The 22,126-nt window shown below is 48.1% G+C and overlaps 1 protein-coding gene across 5 annotated transcripts in view; it reads left to right on the top strand.

Annotated features, from left to right (window-relative positions):
• The window catches only part of Col26a1 (collagen type XXVI alpha 1 chain), a 137,065-nt gene that overhangs the window by 39,431 nt on the left and 75,508 nt on the right, over window positions 1–22,126 (top strand). For 3 of the 5 annotated variants that reach the window (XM_076923247.1, XM_076923245.1, XM_076923248.1), the window contains exon 3: window positions 4,990–5,093. In XM_076923247.1, coding sequence (XP_076779362.1) covers window positions 4,990–5,093 — 104 coding nt within the window. The remainder of the gene's footprint in view (window positions 1–4,989; window positions 5,094–22,126) is intronic. The other 2 variants (XM_076923246.1, XM_076923249.1) reach the window with 1 other exon arrangement.

Raw genomic sequence — 22,126 nt, 5'->3', positions numbered from 1 at the left:
TGGGCATTTGAACTCGGGTCTTCATGCTTGCATCGCAAGCACTCTTAGTCATTAAGCCATCTCATAAGACTCCAGCAAAGAGCTTTGAGATATGGATTGGCAGATAGGAGCATACTCACTGCTCCCATTGGGGGCTTGAATCTGTCAAACGGATGCCACTTTGAGCCTGACCTCATTGTCCTCTGGGTGTCAATTTTTCTTGTTAAGTGAGGTTATTTGTCCCTGCTGGGTCCCTACTTCTCACTTAGCAGCCCCTGACTCCCTTCCATGCCTTTCTATCCTTTCTGTCTGGCCTCATGCGGGAGACCGCTCCTGAAAGCACATTGTGAGTCAGGTTCCCCCTCCCAGGGAGAAGTTCTCGCTGCCAAGCTGTGTTTGATCTCTGGGACCCACATGGTAGACGGAGAGAACCGACTCCCCCAAGTTGTCTTGTGACCTGTGCACACTGTGGTGTGCTCACACACCTAAACACGTACACATAAAAGGAACAAAGCTGGGGCAGAGTTAGTTTCACCACACCACTTGGTATTGGCTTCTCACTCTTACGTGTCTGCCTTGTCTAGCATTTTTTTGTCCTGTGTTCAGTGTGCCGAATAGTTTTCTGTCAACTTGACATGAGCTAAAGTCTTCTTCTTCTTCTTCTTCTTCTTTTTTTTTTTTTTTTTTTTGTTTGTTTTTTCGAGACAGGGTTTCTCCGTATAGCCCTGGCTGTCCTGGAACTCACTCTGTAGACCAGGCTGGCCTCGAACTCAGAAATCCACCTGCCTCTGCCTCCCAAGTGCTGGGATTAAAGGCATGCGCCACCACTGCCCGGTGAGCTAAAGACTTCTAAGAGGAGGGAACCTCAGATAAGAAAATGCCTCCATAAGACCCAGCTTTAAGGCATTTTCTCAATTAGTGATTGACGGAAGAAGGCCCAGCGCATGGTGAGAGGTATCATCCCTGGACTGGTGGTCCTGGGTTCTATAAGAAAGCAGACTGAAAAAAAAAAAAAAAAAAAACCAGAGAGCAAGCCAGTAAGAGCAGCCCTCCATGGCCTCTGCATCAGCTCCTGCCTCCAGGTTCCTCTTCTGTCTGAGTTCTTGTCCTGACTTCCTTCAGCGACCGACTAAGATATGGAAGTATAAGCCAAATAAACCTTTTCCTCCCCAACTTGCTTTTGGTAAAGGTGTTTCATCATGGCAATAGTACCCCTAAGCAGGATAGACAGCCAGAGTCTTACTACATGACCCTACTTGACCTATAACTTGCCACATAGACTAGACTGTCCTTGAATTCTCAGAGATCCACTTGCTTCAGCCTTCTGAGAGGTTGCATTCAGACTCTGTAAAGTCTTACAGACTCTGTGAAGACTTCTGCCTCCTGAGAGCCTGGGGTTAAAGGTGTACACTTCCATGCCTGGCTCCTTGTTCATGCTAACAATCCCCTTGCCTGCATAAAGCAGGCTGTTGGGAATTTTTTGCTGAGTGTATGGATAACTTATAACCAAGCTCTCTTACAAGATGTGTAGGAGGGGAAGAAGGGGGAGCTTGTCAATGTTGCCCGGAGGACAGAAATGCCTCCTAGAGGAGGGAGCACTTGAGTTTCAATGTGAAGGGTCTTTGAGAAGAAGAAAGAGGGGAATATAGGGAGGGGAACTTTTGTGTGCATGACCAGGTTTGACAGAGGAGGATGAAGCACCCCTAGGTTCTGTCTTAGGGGGATAGGTAGCTCACAAATTCATACTGAAGCCCTCTGGATATCCAGGAGACTAAGTTGCCCTTCAAACTTAGCCTTGGTCAGCCAGGCTGGTGAAACAGCGCCACCCACTGGTGGAGCCTGTGCTTGTCGTTGGCGTAGGCTAGGAGCTTTACAGAGTCTGAATGCCACCAACTAGCAGAGTGGTCCAGAGTGGACCAGAGGGGAGTTGTGCTGGAGGATCAAGCTCTCCCCCTGCAGTCCAGGAGCCTGAAAGCAGCAGCCGCAGGCAGCTTCTGGAAGGAAAAGTGCTCTCTGGCACCAGATGGTCAGAGCAGAATAGCTGGGTCCTGGACTGATTCCTCTGGCTCAGTCCACAGTGCCATGGACATCCAGCACTGGCGCTGTCAAAGTTGCTAAAGAGCTTTCTGCCTCAGTTTCCTCATGTGCAAGCTCAAATTTATCTCTCTTGACTTTCTCTACATGAGCATATATAAACCACTCAATTCACTGTCTTTGGGCCAGCAAGACGGCTCAACAAGGAAAGGTGCTTGCTGCCAAGCCTGAGGACCGGAGTGTGATTCCTGAGGCACACACAGTGGAAGGAGAGAGCAGATCCCTCAAAGTTGTCCCTCCATCATCTCTACACGTGTGCTGCAGCTTGTGCTCAGCGCTCTCCACACAATAATAAGAAACTATTTTAAAATGTTCAGTTTTGGGGTAATAATTATTTTTGTGTCCATATGCAAATGCGCTTGATACTGTTCACTTTTTTTTAAAAAAATTAAAGACTTTTAATTGTTTTAAATTAAGTATAGGATGTATGTCTGGGTGTGAGTGTGTGCACATTAGCTCAGGTAAGCCAGAGGTACTGGAGCCCCAGAATGGGAGTTCCAGGCAGTTGAGAGCTGCCCAGTGTGGGTGTTGGAATTAAACTCAGGTCTCCTGGAAGAGCGGTACAGACTTTTAATGATTGAGGCATCTCTCCAGTCTCTGAGAACACTTTTAAAAGATTTACTTATTTTATGGTGTGTGTGTGTGTTTTGCTTGCATGTGTATACGTGCACCTTGCATGTGCCACCTCCAAGTTCTGAAGAGGGAGTCTATGCCCTGGAACTGTCCTTGGAGATGGCTGTAAGTAGGGTGCTGGGAACCGGACCTGGGTCCTCCACAAGGACAGACAGTGCTCTTAACCACTGAGCCATCTCTCCAGACCCCCTGGCTATCTCTTTTGAGACAGATTCTCTTACTAGCCTGGAACTCAGCAAGTAGACTAGACTGGCTGGCCAGTGAACCTCAGGGGTTCTCCGAACTCCACCTCCCACAGGCTGGGATTACAAGTGCTTGCCACGGCACCTGACATTTTTACACGAGTACGAGTACTGGGGATCCGAACTCTGGACTCTGGATCTCACGCTTAACCAGCAAGCCTGTTAGCAGCTAAGCCACCTCTCCAGCCCCGTCTTAGGCTTCTGACCAGCATCATCACTTAAAATGTGGACTGCAGTACCTCTCAGGGGCCAGAGGCTGGGAGAGGGAGGGGCAGTGTGTATAGGGAGCTGTCCCACCCCAAGTAGAGCAGGGACATGTAGCTCAACAGCGGAGACCCTCTGGCTTATGGAATGCTCACGAGGTGCAACTCGGAGGGAACGTTCAAGAATTCCCAGAAGCAGAGCCCTAGTCCTGAAATCCAATTTTAGAAATGGCTGTGATTTGTGAGTTTTCCTGTCAACAGGGTAGCTCCAGATGCTGCTACCAATTAACTCGTCATCTCTCCATTTGCCCATTAAATCACCCCGTGTCGGTGGATTTAAATGTTTGTGAAGCCATGCAGTCTTCTGTTGGAAGGGGGATTGCTGCAGACATGTTAAGGCAGAAAGTTGGAGTTACACATATGAGCCTGGACTTGTGGTCTTTGATCATACAGGTTTTGTTTTGTTTGTTCTTTTCATTTGTTTGTTTGTTGGGGGGTGTTTTGTTTTGAGGCAGGGTCCCACTGTGAAGAGCCTAGACTGGTTTCAAACACGACCTCCTCAAACCTCAGCCTCCCCGAGTGCTGGGATCACAGCTGTGCGCCATAACTCTGGGCTTGATTTCATTTTTTAACCGTTCTTTGTGTGTGTGTGTCTTTTGATGTGTGCGCACGCGCACACACACGCACGCGGGCATGCACGCGCAGTGCCCAGGTAGAGGTCAGAGCCTTTGGGAATTGGCTCTCTCCTTCCACCGTGTGAGTCTGGGGCAATCAGAATCAGATCATGATGTTTACAGAAAATGTCTATTTACCCATCATTCCATTACACCAGCTCTTTAACCTCTGTTTTTGAGACTCAGCCTGGAGCTGGTCAATTTGGCTAGACTGATTGGCCAGCAAGCCCTAGGAATTCTCTCGTGTCCACCTCCCAAGTGCTGGGACCATGCATGCACATCCTCACATCTGGCATTCTAATCTGCGCTCTGCATTTTGAACTCATGTCTTGTGCATGCAAGACCAGCATTGTACCGACTACGCTGTCTCCCAAGCCATGCTTTGAACCTTCTTGATGTGCCTAAACGGTAGCGTTTTAACTGAGGAAGGATTCTAATGTGGCTGAGTTTTAATCAAAACGCATTTGCTGAGGGTGAGCACGGTTCCGATCACAATGCAACCCTAGTCTTGCTTACTCAAGACTGTGAGACACTTCTCCACGACAGCTGGCTGTGTTTGGAGAGCTAGAGAAAGACAGGAATGAGCAGGGCCTGGTGTTACGTGCCTGGGTGAGCAATCCAGGTACTCAGAGGCAGAAGCCAGAAGATTGTATGTTCAAAGCCTACCCGGGACAGTACAGAGTATGTTTGAGACAAGCCTAGGCAACTTAAAACCCCATCTTAAAAAGAGGCTTGAGGATGTTTATTGGGAGAATGCCCCCCCCCCCCCGCGCGCCCTGAGGGGCTGGGGGGCGTGGCTCACTGATAGAACACTTGAATCCACCAATGAGGGGCTGGGGCGTGGCTCAGTGGTAGAGCACTTGCCTAGAATCCCCCAATAAAGTGTTGTGGGGAAGGGATGTCCCAGTGGTGTAGTACCTGCTTGGCATCCTCTAGTGAGGGGTTAAGAGAAGGAAGAACAATCTGGAAGGGTCTCTGAACCCTGCCTGGGTCTCCAGGGCTGGTGATTTGTCTCTAACTACAGAGCCGGTGAGCACAAAGCTGAGGCGACAGGTCCACTCTCCTGCTGGCCTTCCACACTCTAAGTAGACCCGGTACCTTCAGCAGCCAGTCTGGCGTGGATGGGCAGGAGTGCATGCCCCACTGACCGCGTCCTTGTGTTAGTTACAGGACTCTCATTAGACCGACCTACCGAGTTTCCTACCGCACGGTGACTGCGCTGGAGTGGAGGTGTTGCCCTGGATTTACCGGAAGCAACTGTGAGGAGGGTAAGTAGGAGTTGGGGCGTTAGCCATCTAGGCTGTAAGGGCTATGGGTGTTTCTGTCCTCACCCCCATGTGCCCTGTGCCTGCTGGTTCCATTTCTATGCGCTTCGAGAACTAGAGTTCACTTTCCTAACGATCCCTGAGCCCAAGTGGTCCGCCATGCTTGTGGGTCCTGACTTGGGTTCCTATTTACACTTTGGATAGGAAGTGGAAGAGCCTCAGAAGCCATGTTCTCGGAGAGAAAATTTGATTTATAGCCTGTTTCTCCTTCTGGCTCTGACACATTCAGAACCGGAACAGGTACTACTACTACTAGCGGTTTGTGGCCAAGCAAATGCAGATGAAATTTAATCCGGTACAAACAGGCAGACACCAGGATATATACATATATCTTTTTGTATATGTGTAGGTGGGTACACACGAATGTGTGCACATGTGGAGATCAGAGGTTGACACTGGAGCCATCCACCTCGTTCTTTTGAGACAAGGTCTCTCACTGAGACTGGAGCTTGGTGATTAAGGTAGGCTGGACAGAGCCACAGGAATCCCCCCTGCCTCCAGCTCCCCAGTGTACACCAGCACACCAGCTTAGTGATACTCCGGTCAAGACCTTACCACATGACCCCTCTGGACCCTCAAATACTTTTTTTTTTTTTTTTTTTTTGGTTTTTCGAGACAGGGTTTCTCCATGTAGCCCTGGCTGTCCTAGAACTCACTCTGTAGACCAGGCTGGCTTCGAACTCAGAAATCCACCTGCCTCTGCCTCCCAAGTGCTGGGATTAAAGGTGTGCACCACCACCGCCCGGCCCTCAAATACATTTTGATGTTTTATATTTATGGTAAGTATATCTGTGCACTGTCTATTATAAGTCAAAAAGCGTCTGTTCATACTCAGTGTTAAAGCATCTAGAATAACATGTTTCAAAGTAGCCTCCTATCTCCCTTTGGCAAAAATCAAAACAAAACCAAAAGGTGGTAACAACAAAACTTGAGACTTTGTGTATGTGTGTGTGTGCACGCATGCACACGTGCACTTACGTACCGACCATTCAGTGACTTTCAAGGACATCTCCTTCTATAACTTTTTGTGGTTATGGAATATGTAAACACACACCATTTATTAACCTAACACCTAATATAAGATATTTGAGTTATTTCCAGCTTTTGCATAACATCGCTGTAAATAGCTTTTTTAAATGAGGTAAATATTTAAGTAAAAATAATTAAATGCATAAATGTTTATTTAGTTATTTGTATATACACACCCGTGTGTGTGTGTGTGTGTGTGTGTGTGTGCTCCATGTACCTGTGAGTAAGTGTGGAGATCAAAAGAGGGCGCTACACATCTGTCTTAGTTAGTTCCATTCCTGTGAAGGGACACTACGACCAAGGCAACTCTTATAAGGGACAACACTGAATTGGGGCTGGCTTACAGTGAGTCACAGAGGTTCAGTCTATAATCATCATGGCAGGAAGCATGTCAGCATCCAGGCAGGCATGGTGCTGGAGACAGAGCTCCAGAGTTCTGTGTCTTGATATGAAGAAAGCCAGGAAGAAGACTGTCTTCCAGGCAGCTAGGAGGATGCTCTCAAAGCCCACCCTTACAGGGACACACTTCCACTCCAACAAGGCCACACCTCCTAATAGTGCCACGTCCTGGGCTAAGCCTAGTCAAACCATCACAGCATCCTCTATCACTCTTCATCTGCTTCTTGCAACTTCTTCCTTCCTTCATCTCTCTCTCACTCTCTCTCTCTCTCTCTCTCTCTCTCTCTCTCTCCCCCCTCCCTCCCTCCATCCCTCCCTCCCTCCCTCTCAATTTAACTTTATGTACTTGGGTGTTTTGATTAAATGTGTGTCTGTGTATCATATGTGCATTCTTGGTGCCCACAGAGGCCAGAAAAGAGTGTCAGAACCCCTGGAACTGGAGTTCGGGATGGCTGTGAGCTGACACATGGTGGCTGGGAACTGAACCTGAGTCCTCTGCAAGAGCAGCCTGTAACAGCCAGCTCTTGAGCTCCTCCCCCTGCTTCTTTGAGGCAGGGTCTTTCCCTGGATCTGAGGGCTCTTCTTGTGTTTTCTCAGCTTGATCAGAAACCAACAAGCCGCAGCCCTCTTCCTACTCATAACTTTTCACGTCCTCTTATTTGCTTGTTTGGGATCCAATGCGTTTCCTTAGGGCTGCTTGTGAGAGCCTAGCAGAGAGCATAGCTCACCGGAGGCTACAACTGAAGAAACTGCCTCTCCCTCCCCCAGCAACCACCCACTGTTGCAGATCTTTAGGGAAATATGGAGCCTCCTGAGCCACTCCCTCCTCTGGGATGGGGCCTTGATGGGCCTAGTCTAGGTCTCTTCAGGTAAACTCACCTGACTGGCCCTGAGAGTCCAAGAGTCCAGATGCCGCTACACCCACAAGACAGCATCCTGGGGCACCCGCACCTCCCCCCAGCTCAAGTTCTTTCTTTCTGTTCCCCTGTTCCTCAGGTGTTCCCTGAGCCTTGAAGGGAGTGACAAGTTGTTACTACATTGAAACAATATTTCCTTTGTTCTGGAGTCAGCCTAGATGTCCACCTGTGGATGAATGGACAAAGAAGGGCGTGCATACTTAGAAGGCTTTATTGAGCCAGAAAGAAGAATGAAATTCTATTGTTTTCAGGAAATGAATGAAGCATAGAACATCATGTTGAGCCAAACCACCCAGGCTCTGAGAGGCAATGGATATGTGCTTCCTCTCACATCCAGAATCTAGATGACATCCTCGTTTGTGTGTGGAAGCAGGAGGTTGATATTGGGTGTCAGTCTCAAGTTCTCTGCACCTTATTTTCTGGGCTGGTGTTGCTGCCTGGCCAGCTCCAGTAATCCCTCTCTGCCTCTCTGGTGATGGGATTTCAGGCCCTCATGGCTGTGCGCAGCTTTTCCATGGGTGCTGGGGATCCAATGCAGGTTCTCATGGGTGCAGATACAAGAACCTTATAGACTGAGCCATAGCCTTAAGACATTTAAGAAAGTTTCAGACTCATACGGGACCTGAATCTTCATTTCTGCCAAAGCCAAGTGCAGGAGGCAGCATCATTGAACATGAATATTCTTTCTTCGCTAGGTCTGGTTTAAGAGTGATTCCGCAGGGCTGGGGAGATGACTCTACAGGGTGACGGCTGCTCTTGCAGAGGTCTGGAGTTCCATTCCCAGCATCCACACCCGGTGGGTCTCGACTACCTATAACTCTAGCTACAGGACATCTGACACCTTCTGGCCTCCTTGAGCTCTCCACATAAGGCATGCACCCACCCCACACATACAGCTGCGTGCACATATAAATAAAAGTAAAATAGATCCCATGTCCTACCAACAGGTGTCCCTCTAGGGAGTCACGTGCACATTTCTCACCTTGAATATGATACATGAAAGAAAGGACTTTCAGCCCAGTGTTACACATGATCCTTGTTGCGATGTGGGGAAACTGAGGCTCTGAGACAGAAAGAGAGTTAGTGCCCAACTCAGAGCTGGAACTCAGCTTTTTTTTTTTTTTCCTGTCTAGAATTTTGAAGGTCTAGGGAAATCTCACCGAAAGTTATCGCCACCAAAGCCTGGACTGAGTCTTCCCCACCCCCACCCCCGTATACAGGATGGCACTGTCCTTAGCAACTCAGAAGCCAGCTCTCATCTGGGGTATGTAAGCTTAGATTTTTCCAAACCTACATTAATTAGGGTTCTTTAAAATTTCAGCCTCCTTTCTAGCCCACTGTCGGTCTGTGTACTGGAGGCTATCCACAGAGACCTTTGGCCTGACCCGGTGGGAGGGGTCAAGTGAAGGGGAAAGGGCATGAGCAGGGAGGGGGAAGTGCCTCAACTGTCTCCTCTGCCGATCTAGTCCCCCTGCTGCTCTGTGAGGCTGCACTGGCTGTGCTGAGCCAAGCCAAGCTGGCCGGTGAGCAAAGTGCAGGGGAGCTTCTGGTGGTGGAAGCTTCAGGAGCATGACCTCTTCCCAGGCTATGTTACATCTCCTGTGACAGAAGCTCTCAGATGATGGAGCAATGCTCACACACCTTTACTCCTTCTGATAGGATCTTCTATACAGTTTGGGGTGGGGTGGGTCTGACAGCAGGTGCTTCCTATTGGCTTGGCCTGAGATGTCTCATCTACATGAGGAGGGACTTGTGGGCGCTGCCCCTATATGACTGATGGCCGCAATTCTCTCTATGGGGCAGCTGTGGCTGCATGATATGGGCCTGGAGTCCTGAGCAGGCAAAACTTTTACTGTCCCTTCAGGGTCCCTGGGGCCTTAGTTCGACATTACCAGGCTTCCTTTCATGGTCCACCGCCCCACAGCCCATCACCCACCAGAGGTAGGGGAAAAAAAAGGTTAACGGGAAACAGGGGTTGTGGACCTGTTTAGAAATAGTTCTTCGGGGTAATTCCAGTCTTTAATGTCAGCAGTCCAGTTCAATAGCAAAACAGCAAACACGAATCAACAGAGGCAGTCCAGTCAGCTCGGCAAACACCAAACATGAATCAGTAGCAGCAGCTCAGTCCAGAAAAAACCGAGAGGCTCTGCCAATCAGCGTGAGTCTGAGCAAGCAGCAGGAACACCACCAGTAGGTCTTTGGTGAGTTTCTCTCTGCAAAGCAGAGATCAGCAAAGAAAGCAAGGCGAACCAATACCACACAGCATCGTCAGCGAAGAGCAGCTTCAGCAAACTCCAGTGGTGACCATTAAAGAGTCGCAAGGCAAACCAATGCTAGAGCGTTGTCCAACTGTCCATTGGGTTATACTTACACTCTGTAAACATCAGGTCCTCTCGAGCATCTGCTCCAGCAAAACATCTCATGCCCTTTCACCAGGCAACTTCCAGAAAAAACACCACGTGTCTGCTTCAGCAAAACATCTCCTAAGACAGTCTACAGAAAAACATCCCGTGACACCACTGAGTCTCCAGCAAAGCCAGAAATTCCCGCTTTAGGGGTGCTTGTTGTGGTTTGAATGGGAAGCAGTCCCCATGGGCTCACGTGTTCTAACACAGATTCCCAGCGGTGGCACCGCTTTGTAGCTTGTGGGATCTTTAGGATGTGGGGACTTTATGGAGAAAGTGAATCATATGGGGTGGGGGTCAGGGTAGGTAAAGTGGGCTTGGGGGTCTGTGGTAAAATTTGTCTCCTCGATGGGCAGACTAAACAATGTCTACCCCCACTCATGACGTCCCAATAAGAAACCAATGTTCCATTCCACCGAAGTTCATCCCGGGGAACTAATGAGTTTGTTGGGTTTACTTATAAATCATGGAGAGAGGGGCCAGATGTTGGCCCCTAAAGCAGTCTCACTGGCAGGTCTGTACCCAGCGTGGATGGCGACTCCCATGGCTGCTCCGATGAGCCCCTTCCTCTAGTCTTCCTAAGCCTATGTATTCCAGCCCCTCCCTGAGATCTCCAAGGCCATGTGGAATTAGGGCAGAAGTAGAAACCACTGTGGGGAGCGGAAGATACTCAGATGAAGGTCTGATGCTCCCCCCTCCCCCATATCATTCTTTTCGGAGTGTCAGCGTTCAACAAGCACAGCTACGATGACCTTCTGTGAGCAAGCACAGCTGGTCCTACGACAATGGTGGTTGTTTGGCTCGAGACGGTGCTGTGAAACTAGTTTACAGCCCACTTCCGGTCTACTCCTTGCTTCCTGTTCCTCTGAGATGTGAGGAAGCGGGGCTTCCCAGCTACACATTCCTACCGCCTTGGAGCTGTTTGCCTCCGTGCCTTCCTCTCTGAAAGGACTTTATCTCTTGAATCTATGAGCCAAAATAACACCCTCTTGTCTTAAATAACTTCCTGTCAGGTATTTGGTCACGGCAACCAGAAAAGTAACTAATGGAACGTTATGGGGATTTGCAGATAAATTAAGGGCCCCAACCAGCTGGAGGTAAATTTAACCTAAGTGTGGAACTGTCCTCCCCTCACCTCTTTCTTTGTTTCCAGCTGGAAATAAATCTAGGATGGCTGGAAATGAATCTCCAGGGTCCCCATAAGGGGCAAGGCAGGCCTGGGGCAGAGGGGTTTAGCTGTGCATTTCAGTATGGAGCTGGTTGAGTTGAGTCCAGATGAGGCTGCCCTTTCACCTCGCCCCTGCTCTGTGTACGAGCCTGTTTGTATTTTGAATGGCAGAGCATTCAAAGCCAAAGGAATTCTCCTGGGAGGGGCTGAGGTCACCCCTGGCCAATCTGCTGAGCTCAGCATTTTAGGAAAATGATTCTTAGTGAATCTGAGGAGGTTTTTATGGCTTGTCTTCCACGGCTGCCATTAAAGCAGGACATAAGCGAGTGTATGGCAGACTTAGGGGTTCCAGGGACTGCATTTGACGCTCATGTTGCAATGATGAAGGGAAAAGCTTGGGCATCCCAGTACAGGGTTACAAGATGTCCCTAAATGAGTAAGTGGAGGATCTGATGTTAGGGAAGGACCTAACTGAATGGCTGTTTGACTTGCTGTGGGAGCCAAAAGGGATAGAGATCGGCGGGTGAGGTTCTTGAAACTGCAGGTTTGACCCTCTGGCTTCTACTTATTTTCATAGGACCCTACTTCCTGGTTATTGCCATATTTCCTTTTTAAAAAAATTCTTATCTCTTTCCTCCTAGTTCCTTCCCATTAGTGCTTTTACCATCAAGAGAAGAATCTTAAGAGCTGGGGGCGTGGCTCAGTGGTAGAGCCCCTGCCTAGACCCCCAATGAGGGGCTGGGGCGTGGCTCAGTGGTAGAGCATCTGCCTAGAATCCCCCAGTGAGGGGCTGGGGGCGTGGCTCAGTGGTAGAGGCCCTGCTGGGGGGGGCGATACCATGCTGTTTTAGGGCATCCATGCAAAAAACACTGGTTCTTTGTATTGAGGTTGAAGAGAAAGCCTGGACCAGAGCTGTTAGTGGACTTTTGCAGAAAACACAAGACAGGGTGGGATAAACAGTTGGGATGCCAGATTGGTTTATTGTTGGCAGTGTTTGAGGCTGACTCTAGGAGCCTGGTACCTGGTGCTGAGAGGATGTGGGGCAGGAGAGTGAGGAAGATGATGGCTTGCCCATGAGCTATGTTCTTCTTAGAGAGTTGTTTTCTATCTTAAGGAATTAGCTAGCCCTGGGAGGCAGTCCGTCTCCAGGTTCGTATGATCTGTACCCTCTCCCAAGATGGCAGCGCTACATAAGCTACAGAAAATAGAAAACGTTTGTCCGGAGGATAAAGAGATGGCTCAGCAGATAACACTGCTTGCTTCTCTTGTAGAGGACCTGGGTTTGGTTCCCAGCACCTCATAACCATCTACAACTCAAGTTCCAGGAGATTCAACACCCCCTTCTGGCTCCCTCAGGCACTGCATACATGTGGTGGACATACACATACACAGGCAAAGCACTCGTACACATAAAAATCTTTTAAAAAGATACTGCTTAATTTAAAAGAAAACAAACTATCTTAGGGTTTTACTGCCATGAACAGATACCATGACCAAGGCAACTCTTATAAAGAACAACATTTAATTGGTTATTTAATTGATAATGGCTCACAGGCCATTATCATCAAGGGGGGGAGCATGGCAGCATCCAGGCAGGCATGGGGTAGGAGGAGCTGAGAGTTCCACATCTCATTCCAAAGGAAAACAGGCGAAGACAGTATCCCATGTGTCTAGGTGGAGGATCTCAAAGCCCACCCCCACAGTGACATACTTCCTCCAACAAAACCACACCTCCTCCAAAAGGCCACACCTCCTAATAGTGCCACTCCCTGGCCAAGCATATATAAACTGCCACACAAATCAAAAACAATGATGAGCTAAAGAGATGGGTCAATAGGTAAGGCGCCTGCCATTCAAGCACAAGGACCTGAGTTCAGTCCTCAGAACCCACACAAAACCAAGGCAGAATGGGCAGAATTGGGCAGGATGGGGAAGCAAAGCAAAGGGCTCTCTGGCTCATTGGCCATGGAGATCATGAACGCGCACCCATTCTCCAGACTTTTCATCATCACTGAAATGTGAGATGTCCCCCATAGACTCAGTGTTTGAAGACTTGGGGGTGGATGCTGTTCAGGGAGGTCATGGGGGCTCAGTTGTCAGGGTAGATCATGGGTGGGGGAAGAGGTCTTCAGGGATATATCCAGGCCATGTTTATGGCTGGAGCTGTCTCTGTTCCTGGTCCTCCAATATCTAACAAGTCACGCTATCAGACAGAATCATCATGCCTTCCCAACCATGATGGACTTCATCCCTTGAACCACGAGCCTAAGTAAAACCTCTCCTCTCTTAGAGCCAAGGAGGACAACTATTACATGGCCTCATGAATGGGGAAGGTGGCTCTGTGGCATCATTCATTCATTCATTCATTCATTCACTGAAGATTCCAGCTTTGGGTTCCACCCCTTGCAAGTGAGCAGCAGAATACACCCTACACAGAGGCTCATTCCCCGGGAGAGTCTGAGTGGCTGTGGTGTTAGTCAGATGCACGTGTGTGCAGGTGTGCACGCTCATGTGCGAGCATGCATCTGGAGGCCAGAGGACAATTCCGGTTGCCTTTCCTCAGGTGCAACCTACCTTGAGTCTCTTCTTGTTCTTGTCTGCTTTCAGATATGCTCTCCCACAGGCCTAGAACTCACCAAGTTGCCTGGGGTTGGAGCTGTATTAATAACTCAGTGGGTAATGCTCTCCTCACATACACAAATGTCTGGATTTTCATTCCTAGTATCACATAAGCCAGACACAGTGGCACATGCCGCTAATCCTGGGTGACAGGAAGAACAGAGTTCAGGGTCATCAAAGCAAGTTCGAGGACAGCCTGAGCTACATGAGACCCTGTTTGGAAAAACAAAACAAAGAGGAACAACAATAACAAATGGTGGTATTATTATTATTATTATTATTATTATTATTATTATTATTATTATTGAAACAGGGTTTTACTGTGTAGCCCTGGCTATCCTGGAACTTACTCTGTAGACAAGGCTGACTTTGAACTCACAGAGATCTGCTTGCCTCTGACTCCTGAGTACTGGGATTAAAGCCATGTATCACCATCACCCAAGAAATGTATTATTTATGTGAGGTCCTGCTTAGGTCATTGGGGAAGTTGACACTGAGTGACTCTGATCACCTGAGAAGATGCCACTGATGCTGCCAGATTGGCCCAAGTGAAGGGGATGTTTCATAGGACCTGACTGCTGGCATTCTGTGTGTGTGTGCACATGTGTGTGCATGTGCATGTATGTGTGTGCACATGCGCGTGCATATGTGTGTGCATGTGTGCATGTGTGTGCATCCATGTGTGTGTGCATGTGCATGCATGTGTGTGCGTGTGTGTGTGTGTGTGTGTGTGTGTGTGTGTGTGTGTATGCTAGCTTCAAACTCAAAACCTTGCTGCAGTTTCCTGAATTCTGGGACTACAGGTGTGTGTCATGGCACTAAGCTTCAGAGAACCACTGCTCCCTCCCTCTTCCCCTCCACCTCCTGTTTATTGAGGCAGGGTCCCATGTATCCCAGGCTGGCCTCGAGTTCTCTTTGTAGCTAACGAAGATCCCCGGCCATTTCAATTTTGCCTCCTGAACACTGGCATGTACCAGAACCCAGATTATGTGGGTCTGAGGATGGGACCCAGGGCTTCTGCATGCTAGACTAGCACTCTACCACCTGAGCTAAACTCCAGCCCTCAGGAAGGATTTTTAACATTCAAATTCATCTCCTAGTTACTTCAACTTCTTTACCTGGGGTCTCCATGACTGGTCAATGGTCCATCACACTGCTTCCAAGGGACCTCCTGACCTCTGGCTTCAGGGAACACAAAGGCTGGAGTGGGGGTTGGTCCTGAGCTCCACGGAGACCTGGCAAAAATCAGGTGCAGGTATTGGGGATGAGGTTCAGCTGAAGGGACCATGCATCCTGTCTTCTGGCACTTTCCGATGCCCCAGACTCCTGGAAGCTGTTGGGAGGTGAGCTTGAGCCCATGTCTCCAGCCTTCAACCACGGAACGGATGCCAACAAAACTGTGTGGGGTTTATGTTGTGGCTGGACATCCCGGAGGCCCCTTCAGATGGCTCATAAACCCAACCCCCCCCCCCCCCGTGTGTGTGTACATATGTGTGGACTTAGGTCCACATACAGTGGCCAGAGAAACATAAGGTGACCCGCTGACCTGCTCCGTCACTCTCTGCCCAATTTCCTTGAGACCTGGAACTAAGCTGAGACCTAAGACCCAGTAATCCTTCTGACTCTAACCCCTCTCAGTGATGGAGCCATAGGTATGGGTTACCATGTCCAGCTTTCTGTGGGGTGCTGGGGACCAGGTCCCCATGCTTGCACAGCAAATTCTTTACCCACAGAACCACCCCCAGCCCATTTTCTTTTCTGAGACAAGATCTCATGCAGCCCAGGCTGACTTCCACCCTCGTACGACCTTGGATGTCTGCTCCTCCTACCCTTGCCTCCCGAGTGGCGGGGTAATAGGCATGCACCGCCATGGCTGATTTTACACAGTGCCGGAGACAGAACTCCGGACACCATGCACGCTAGGCAGCTGAATCATGCTGTTTGTTGTGGCTGTTGCTGCTTTAGGCCGAGGTTTGGAGGCTCATCTCAGACTTACTACGTAGCCAAAGATGGCCTCCTCCTGATCATCGTCCTCTCAAGTCCTGGGATTACACTTGTGTACCACCATGTCTGGCTATAGACACTGGATTAGGAATTTTCTCTTTCAGATTATGGATGCTTTGGGCCATAATTGACCCTAAAACCTTGGTTATGTCTCTCTGTCTCTGTCTCTCTCTCTCTCTGTCTCTCTCTCTCTCTGTAAGAAACTCCATATATGCATTTTTCTCCTTTTATTTGTTTTTATTACATGTGTATGACTATTTGCCTGAAGGCATGTCTATGCACCACATGCATACTGTATCTGAACAGGCCAGAAGACAGTACCAGAACCTCTGGGACTGGAGCTATAGATGGTTGTGAGCCACCACGTGGGTGCTGAGGATTGTACCTGGGTCCTCTGGAAGAGCAGCCTCTTCAGAACGGAGCCTCAGCCATATGCACGTTTTTCTTTTCTTTTATATTTGTAAAGTGTTTCTCTTTAAAATTTTATTCATATGTATGTGCACATGTGTGTCCATGCCATGGCATTTGTGCAGTGTACCTTTGTGTGTGTGTGTGTGTGTATACAAGGCTAACCTCAGGTGTTGTTTCTCAGGAGCCATTTCATGTCTTTTGAGAAAAGGTCTCTCACTGGGACCTGGGGTTTATCGACTGAGGTAGGCTGGTTGACCAGCAAGTCCCAGGCATCCACCTGTCTCTGCTTCCCCTGCACTGGGATTATAAACCTGCACCACCGAGCTCGGGCCTTTCATGTGGGTGGTGGGGATTGAACCCAGATCAACTCAGCTACCTACCTCTCAGTTCCTATTCATCTATCTATTTATCCAAATCTATCTATCTATCTATCTATCTATCTATCTATCTATCTATCTATCTATCTATATCTGTCTATCCATCCATTCATGTCTATCTATCCATTCATGTCTATCTATCCATTCATGTCTATCTATCCATCCATATCTATCTGTCTATCCATGTCTGTCTATCTATCTATCTATCTATCTATCTATCTATCTACCTACCTACCTACCTACCTACCTATCTAATTTATTTACTTATTCCAGTGCTTGGAATTGAACTCAGAGCCTCACACATGCGAGGCAAGTGCTTACCACTGAGCCATAGTCTTAGCCTCAACTTCCTCTTTCATGGGGGCTCAGGAACTACACAGGAGATGAAGGCCTTAGCAATGGGCTGTGGCTTGGGCTTCAACTTGCAGCTTTTGCTCTGAGATGACAGTGCTCACACACAGTTGTCCTTTTATCTCCCCACAGCTGGAGCTCAGACCTGCTGTGTGGATAGACCTGGCAGGGGCAAGTTTGCTACAGTCTGTCCCAGCTACAGTTTTCTTATCTGTAAATTCGAGGCTGTGGCAAGAATCTTGCAGCTCAGATGTTTCCAACCCCTGATCCTTTACGACCTGGCAGAGTACCTCGGTAGGCATACACATCTGCTGTTTGCAAGGAATGCTGGTTTGAGTTTAAAGCCCGTCTCCCAGGCCTCTGGTAGAAAAACAAAGAAACAAACAAACAAACCAAAAACCGGAATAGCTTTGCTGTCTTTGAACAGCCAGGCAATTATGACGGAAACAGCCTTGACAATCCCAGACTCCCTTCCTCTGAAACAGGCTGAAAGCTACATGTGCCGGCTGAAAGAAAGTCTTTATAGATAAAGAAATGGACTGCATTATGTTTCCTTCTGGCATCCAGTTCTGCTGTGATGGTTAATGTGCTTCAGCAGTTTGACAGGGCCTAGAATCTCCCAGGAGACAACTTCTGGGCATGTCTATGAGGGAGTTTCTACTTTTGGTTAATTGAGTTAGAAAGACCTGCCCTAAATGTAAGCAGCAGCCTTTTATGGGCTGGGCGTCCTGGACGGAATAAAAAGAAGGAAGGAGAGCTGGAGGGACAGTTAAGAGCGTCTTTGTTAGGGCTCCTATTGCTGTGATAAAACACCATGACCAAAAGCAACCTAGGGACGGAAGGGTTTGTTTGGCTTTACGGCTTGTAGTCCATCATCTAGGGAGGTTGGGACAGGACCTTAAGGCAGGAACTGATGCACAGAGGTCATGGAGGAGTGTTGCTTCTGCTTTGCTCCTCATTGTTTGCTCAGCCAGTTCTTATGCCAACCAGGATGACCTGCCCATGTTGGCACCACCCACCAAGAGCTGGGCCCTCCCACTTCAGCCATCAATCAAGAACATGTCCCACAGACTTGCTTGCAGGCTGACTGTATGATATGAAGGCACTTTCTGGATTACAATCCCTTCCTCCCACATGACCCTACCTTGTGTCAAGTTGCCATAAAAACTAGCCAGCATGATAGATATGCAAAGGTTAAGCTGGTATTCATGTATCATAAGGACGGCTGACTGGATGACTGGGGAGATGGCTCTGCAGTTTTGCTCGGCATGCAAGAGTCAAAACCTGGTTTTCAATTTCTACAAGCCATGGGAAATAGCTGGGCATGCACTTGTGACTCCAATACCTAGGAGGCAGAGACAGGGGGATTCTTGGAGCTTATTGACCAGCTGGCCTGGTAAAAAGGATAAACTTGGGGTTCAGTGAGAGATCCTGTCTCAAAAAATAAAGCGGAGAGTGACAAGACACTCACTGAGGGCTTCTGGGCTCCACATGCAGACATATACCTGTATATATGAACACATATACACAATATATACAATAAGTAAATATGTATGTATATATGTAAAACATATGGCTCAGTAGGTAAAGGCACCTGCTACCAAGCCTAATGACGGGAGTTTCATCCTTGGAACCCACACATTGAAAGGAGAGAAACAATTCCTAAGAGTTGTCCTCTGACCTCTACATGTGTACCCTGGTACAAACACATATTCTCTCTCTCTCTCTCTCTCTCTCTCTCTCTCTCTCTCTCTCTGTCTCTCTCTCTCTCTCTCTTTCTCTCTTTCTTTCTCTCTCTCCCTCTCTCTTTCTCTCTTTCTCTCCCTCTACCAAACATAGAAAATAAATAAATAAATAAATAAATAAATAAATAAATAGCAAGGGCTAAAGAAATAGCTCAGTGGTTAGAGGTACAGTAGACCTGGGTTTGGTTCCTAGCATCCGTATGGTGGCTCTCAACTGTCCGTTACTCTACTTCCAAGGGATTTGGCGCCATCTTCTGGCCTTCCAGGAATCTGCACACACAAGGTGCACATAAAGTTCATATAGGCACACACAAGCACTTTTTAAAACAAATATCTTAGCAAATAAGATTTAGAAGATTCCTGTGTGAGCTTTAGCTTTGAGGCAAAAGGCCAAGGAAACCCTCGTAGCTAACAGTGACATCCGGTGGCACTGGCCTCCTAATGAGGTCTCACACAGGGTCTTTTTTCCTGTCAGTTGACTTTGGGCTTTGCCACAGTGATGCATCTAAACTCAGTGGCTGGAGTCTCACAGTGGTGACCTGTGGGTGGGTATAACCACTCATGAAACTGTGTGATTCTAGTTCATATGAATCTTGTGTCAAAGGTCATGTAATCTCATGTACCCTCCAGGAGGACAAGGTACATCTGAGATGAAGACGGCCTTTACTTAGCCAGCTGTCCCACTGTTCATTCCAATTTGTGAAATGCCCACATGCTCTTAGGAGCTCTCAAAGCCCGAAATCCATGGTTCAGATCCTCACCCCTTCCCCAGCAGCTAACGTGTTTTGGGGGGCTTCTTCTAGGGAGTTCCTAGCTCTGTGTCCTAGGGTTGGACACATTTGGCTCTTGGTTCCTAGTTCACACAAGAAACCCCTGAATGTTCTTTATGGCCAAACATCGCCTGCAGTCCCCAGTGTGGGTTTGGAATGTTCCAGAATCTCGTGCCTCACTCTGCCTTTTATAATGCAGTCATTTATCGCCCAGGACTCTTGTTCAGCAGTTTACTTTACAACTTTGCAGTTTTCTTGCTGCTTCTTTAATTGCCTATACATTTGTCTTCCCAGCTGGTCAATGTCTGAACTGACTCTTCTGATCCTTTTGGCTTTCTTGCTTGTTATTGGGACATCCCTGTCCTCATCTCCCACACTCACCCCGGGTGCTCAGGGTTGAACTCAGGACCTCAGACACTGAAGCAAAAGCTCGGCCACTGAGCCACACCCTCCGCCTCTGACTTAGGGATTCCAGGCAAGCACTTTTCAACTGGGCTACACCCCACCCCTGCCATATTTAATGCCTTTGATCTAATGGTATTTTCAATCCACGATAGACTCACTGAGATATAAATTCATTGTAAGCTGAACATTGCCTATATGTTGGCTTGTGCGTCTGGCTGGGATATACCAGCTCTGCATGAAGGATGAGTGTGTCACGTCTGTTTGTGTGCACGTGTTTGTGTGTGGGTACCGCTGCACAGCATGTAGGCTCTCTCTGCCGTGGGTGACCTCCTCTTGGCATGATCAGATTCTCCATAGAAAAGGTGTCTAACTGTACCTGAGGGGTGTGTCTGGCCACAGGCCACCTGGAAGCGGAGCCGGGAGAATAAAGGGCGTGGGTCTTTCCTACAACCCAATGTATCAGTTCACACCTCATTCCCTGGTCTCACCATGCTCTCCATCCATGGCTGGCATCCTTCAGGAGGGAGCAGTTTGCTTTTTCCTTCTGCAGAGAATCCAGTTTTCTGCCTGGGGGGAGGACAGTACCCAGAGACGTTCTCCTGCATGAAACCAGCCTGCACGAAGCACCTCTGTGTTCTCTCCCTTTAAGTCTAAGTACATGAAGCACGTCACTGGGGAGGGGGTTCTACGGGGTCCAGGGTTTATCAGCCCTCCCTGCCAAGGAAACAGGGCTGAACTAAGTAACTTCTCCCTGCCTCTCTCCCTTCCCTTTCCCTCCCCCTCCTGTTGTTCCCCCTTCAGCCCCTTTTCTTCCTCTTTCTTTCTCTCTCTCATTCTCTCCTTTCTTACCTACATTCTTTTTTATCCCCACTTTCCTACTGAGAATAGCAAGTTGTTTTTTCTTGTTTTTATTTTTGCATTTTTAGTCTGTGTGTGTGTGTGTGTGTGTATGTGTGTAGACAATGCTCAGAAGTCAGTTCTTTACTGTGTGGGTCCTGAGGATTGAACTCAGGACATTAGGGTTGGCGGCTGGCACCTGTCTCTGTCTCTGTCTTCTTCCCCCTTTCCCTCTCCTGGTTTCACCCTGTAGACCAGGCTTCCCCCAAGCACTCTACACTGTCTCACCTCCAAGTGTTGCTATCACTGGTGTGCACACTGAAGCCACTTTGCTTTCCCAGATGGAGCATAGTCGGCAGCCATTTTTCTTTTCTTTCTTTTTTTCCTTTTTGTTGTTTCCATGTTGGATTTCTTTATCTTTGTCAATTTCTATCTTTTAAACTTAATCCCTTATGTCACCTCAGTGGGGTTTCAGGAAAATGTGGCAGCATCTACCATCCGTGCCAAAAATAACCAAGAAGGGAACCATGGAATGTCCCCTTGCAGAGGCAGGTCACCGCACGGGGCAGCCGGGCACAGCCTTCTGACATCCTGATGGTAATATTAAACTCTTAATTTTTAAACCTTATGTAAGAAATATTTCTGAGCTAAGAAGCACATAAAACACCCCATAAAATACTCATATACCAACCGCTGAGATTAAATAGCTGTTAGCATTATGTCATATTTGCTTCAATGTTTCCTTGACTTTTATTTTGAAAAAGTCCAGGGCAATGTATTTTTCTTTCTGAGACAGGGCCTTGCTATGTATACCAGGCTGTATAATTGTAACTGTATCCTGTGTGCTTTTGCTTTTTAATTTTATTTTTATTTAAAAAAAATATTTAGCCGGGCATGGTGGCCCACACCTTTAATCCCAGTACTTGGGAAGCAGAGGCAGGTGAATTTCTCTGAGTTCGAGGCCAGCCTGGTCTACAGAGTGAGTTCCAGGACAGCCAGGGCTACACAGAGAGACTCTGCCTTGAAAAACACAACAGAAAAGATTTATTTATTTTTATTTCACTTGGATGAATGTTTTGCCTGCATATATACATACAGTGCTCTCAGAAGCCAAAAGAGACATCATATCCTCAAAACTGAAGTCACAGACAGCTGTGAACTGCCACGCAGGTGCTGGGAACTGAACCCAGGTCCTCTGCACGACCAACAAGTGTTCTTAACCACTGAGCCATATCTCCAACCTTCTCTCTCTCTCTCTCTCTCTCTCTCTCTCTCTCTCTCTCTCTCTCTCTCTCTCTCTCTGTGTGTGTGTGTGTGTGTGTGTGTGTGTGTGTATGCCACAATACCCTTGTGGAGGTCAGAGAACAAATTTTGGGAATTGGTTCTTTCCTTTGAGCACATGGATCCCAGGAATTGAACTCATGCCTTAGTCTTGTCAGCAAGCTCCTTTACCAGTTGAGCTATCTTGCTGGCTCCTTCCCGCTTTCTTTCCTAAACAGAACAGTAACTTATGGTTAGTGTGTATCTTTCTCAGACAGA

The sequence above is a fragment of the Arvicanthis niloticus genome, chromosome 24 (genome assembly GCF_011762505.2).
Source record: "Arvicanthis niloticus isolate mArvNil1 chromosome 24, mArvNil1.pat.X, whole genome shotgun sequence".
Classification (NCBI taxonomy): Eukaryota; Metazoa; Chordata; class Mammalia; order Rodentia; family Muridae; genus Arvicanthis; species Arvicanthis niloticus.
This window is presented reverse-complemented; position numbering and strand designations above follow the sequence as displayed.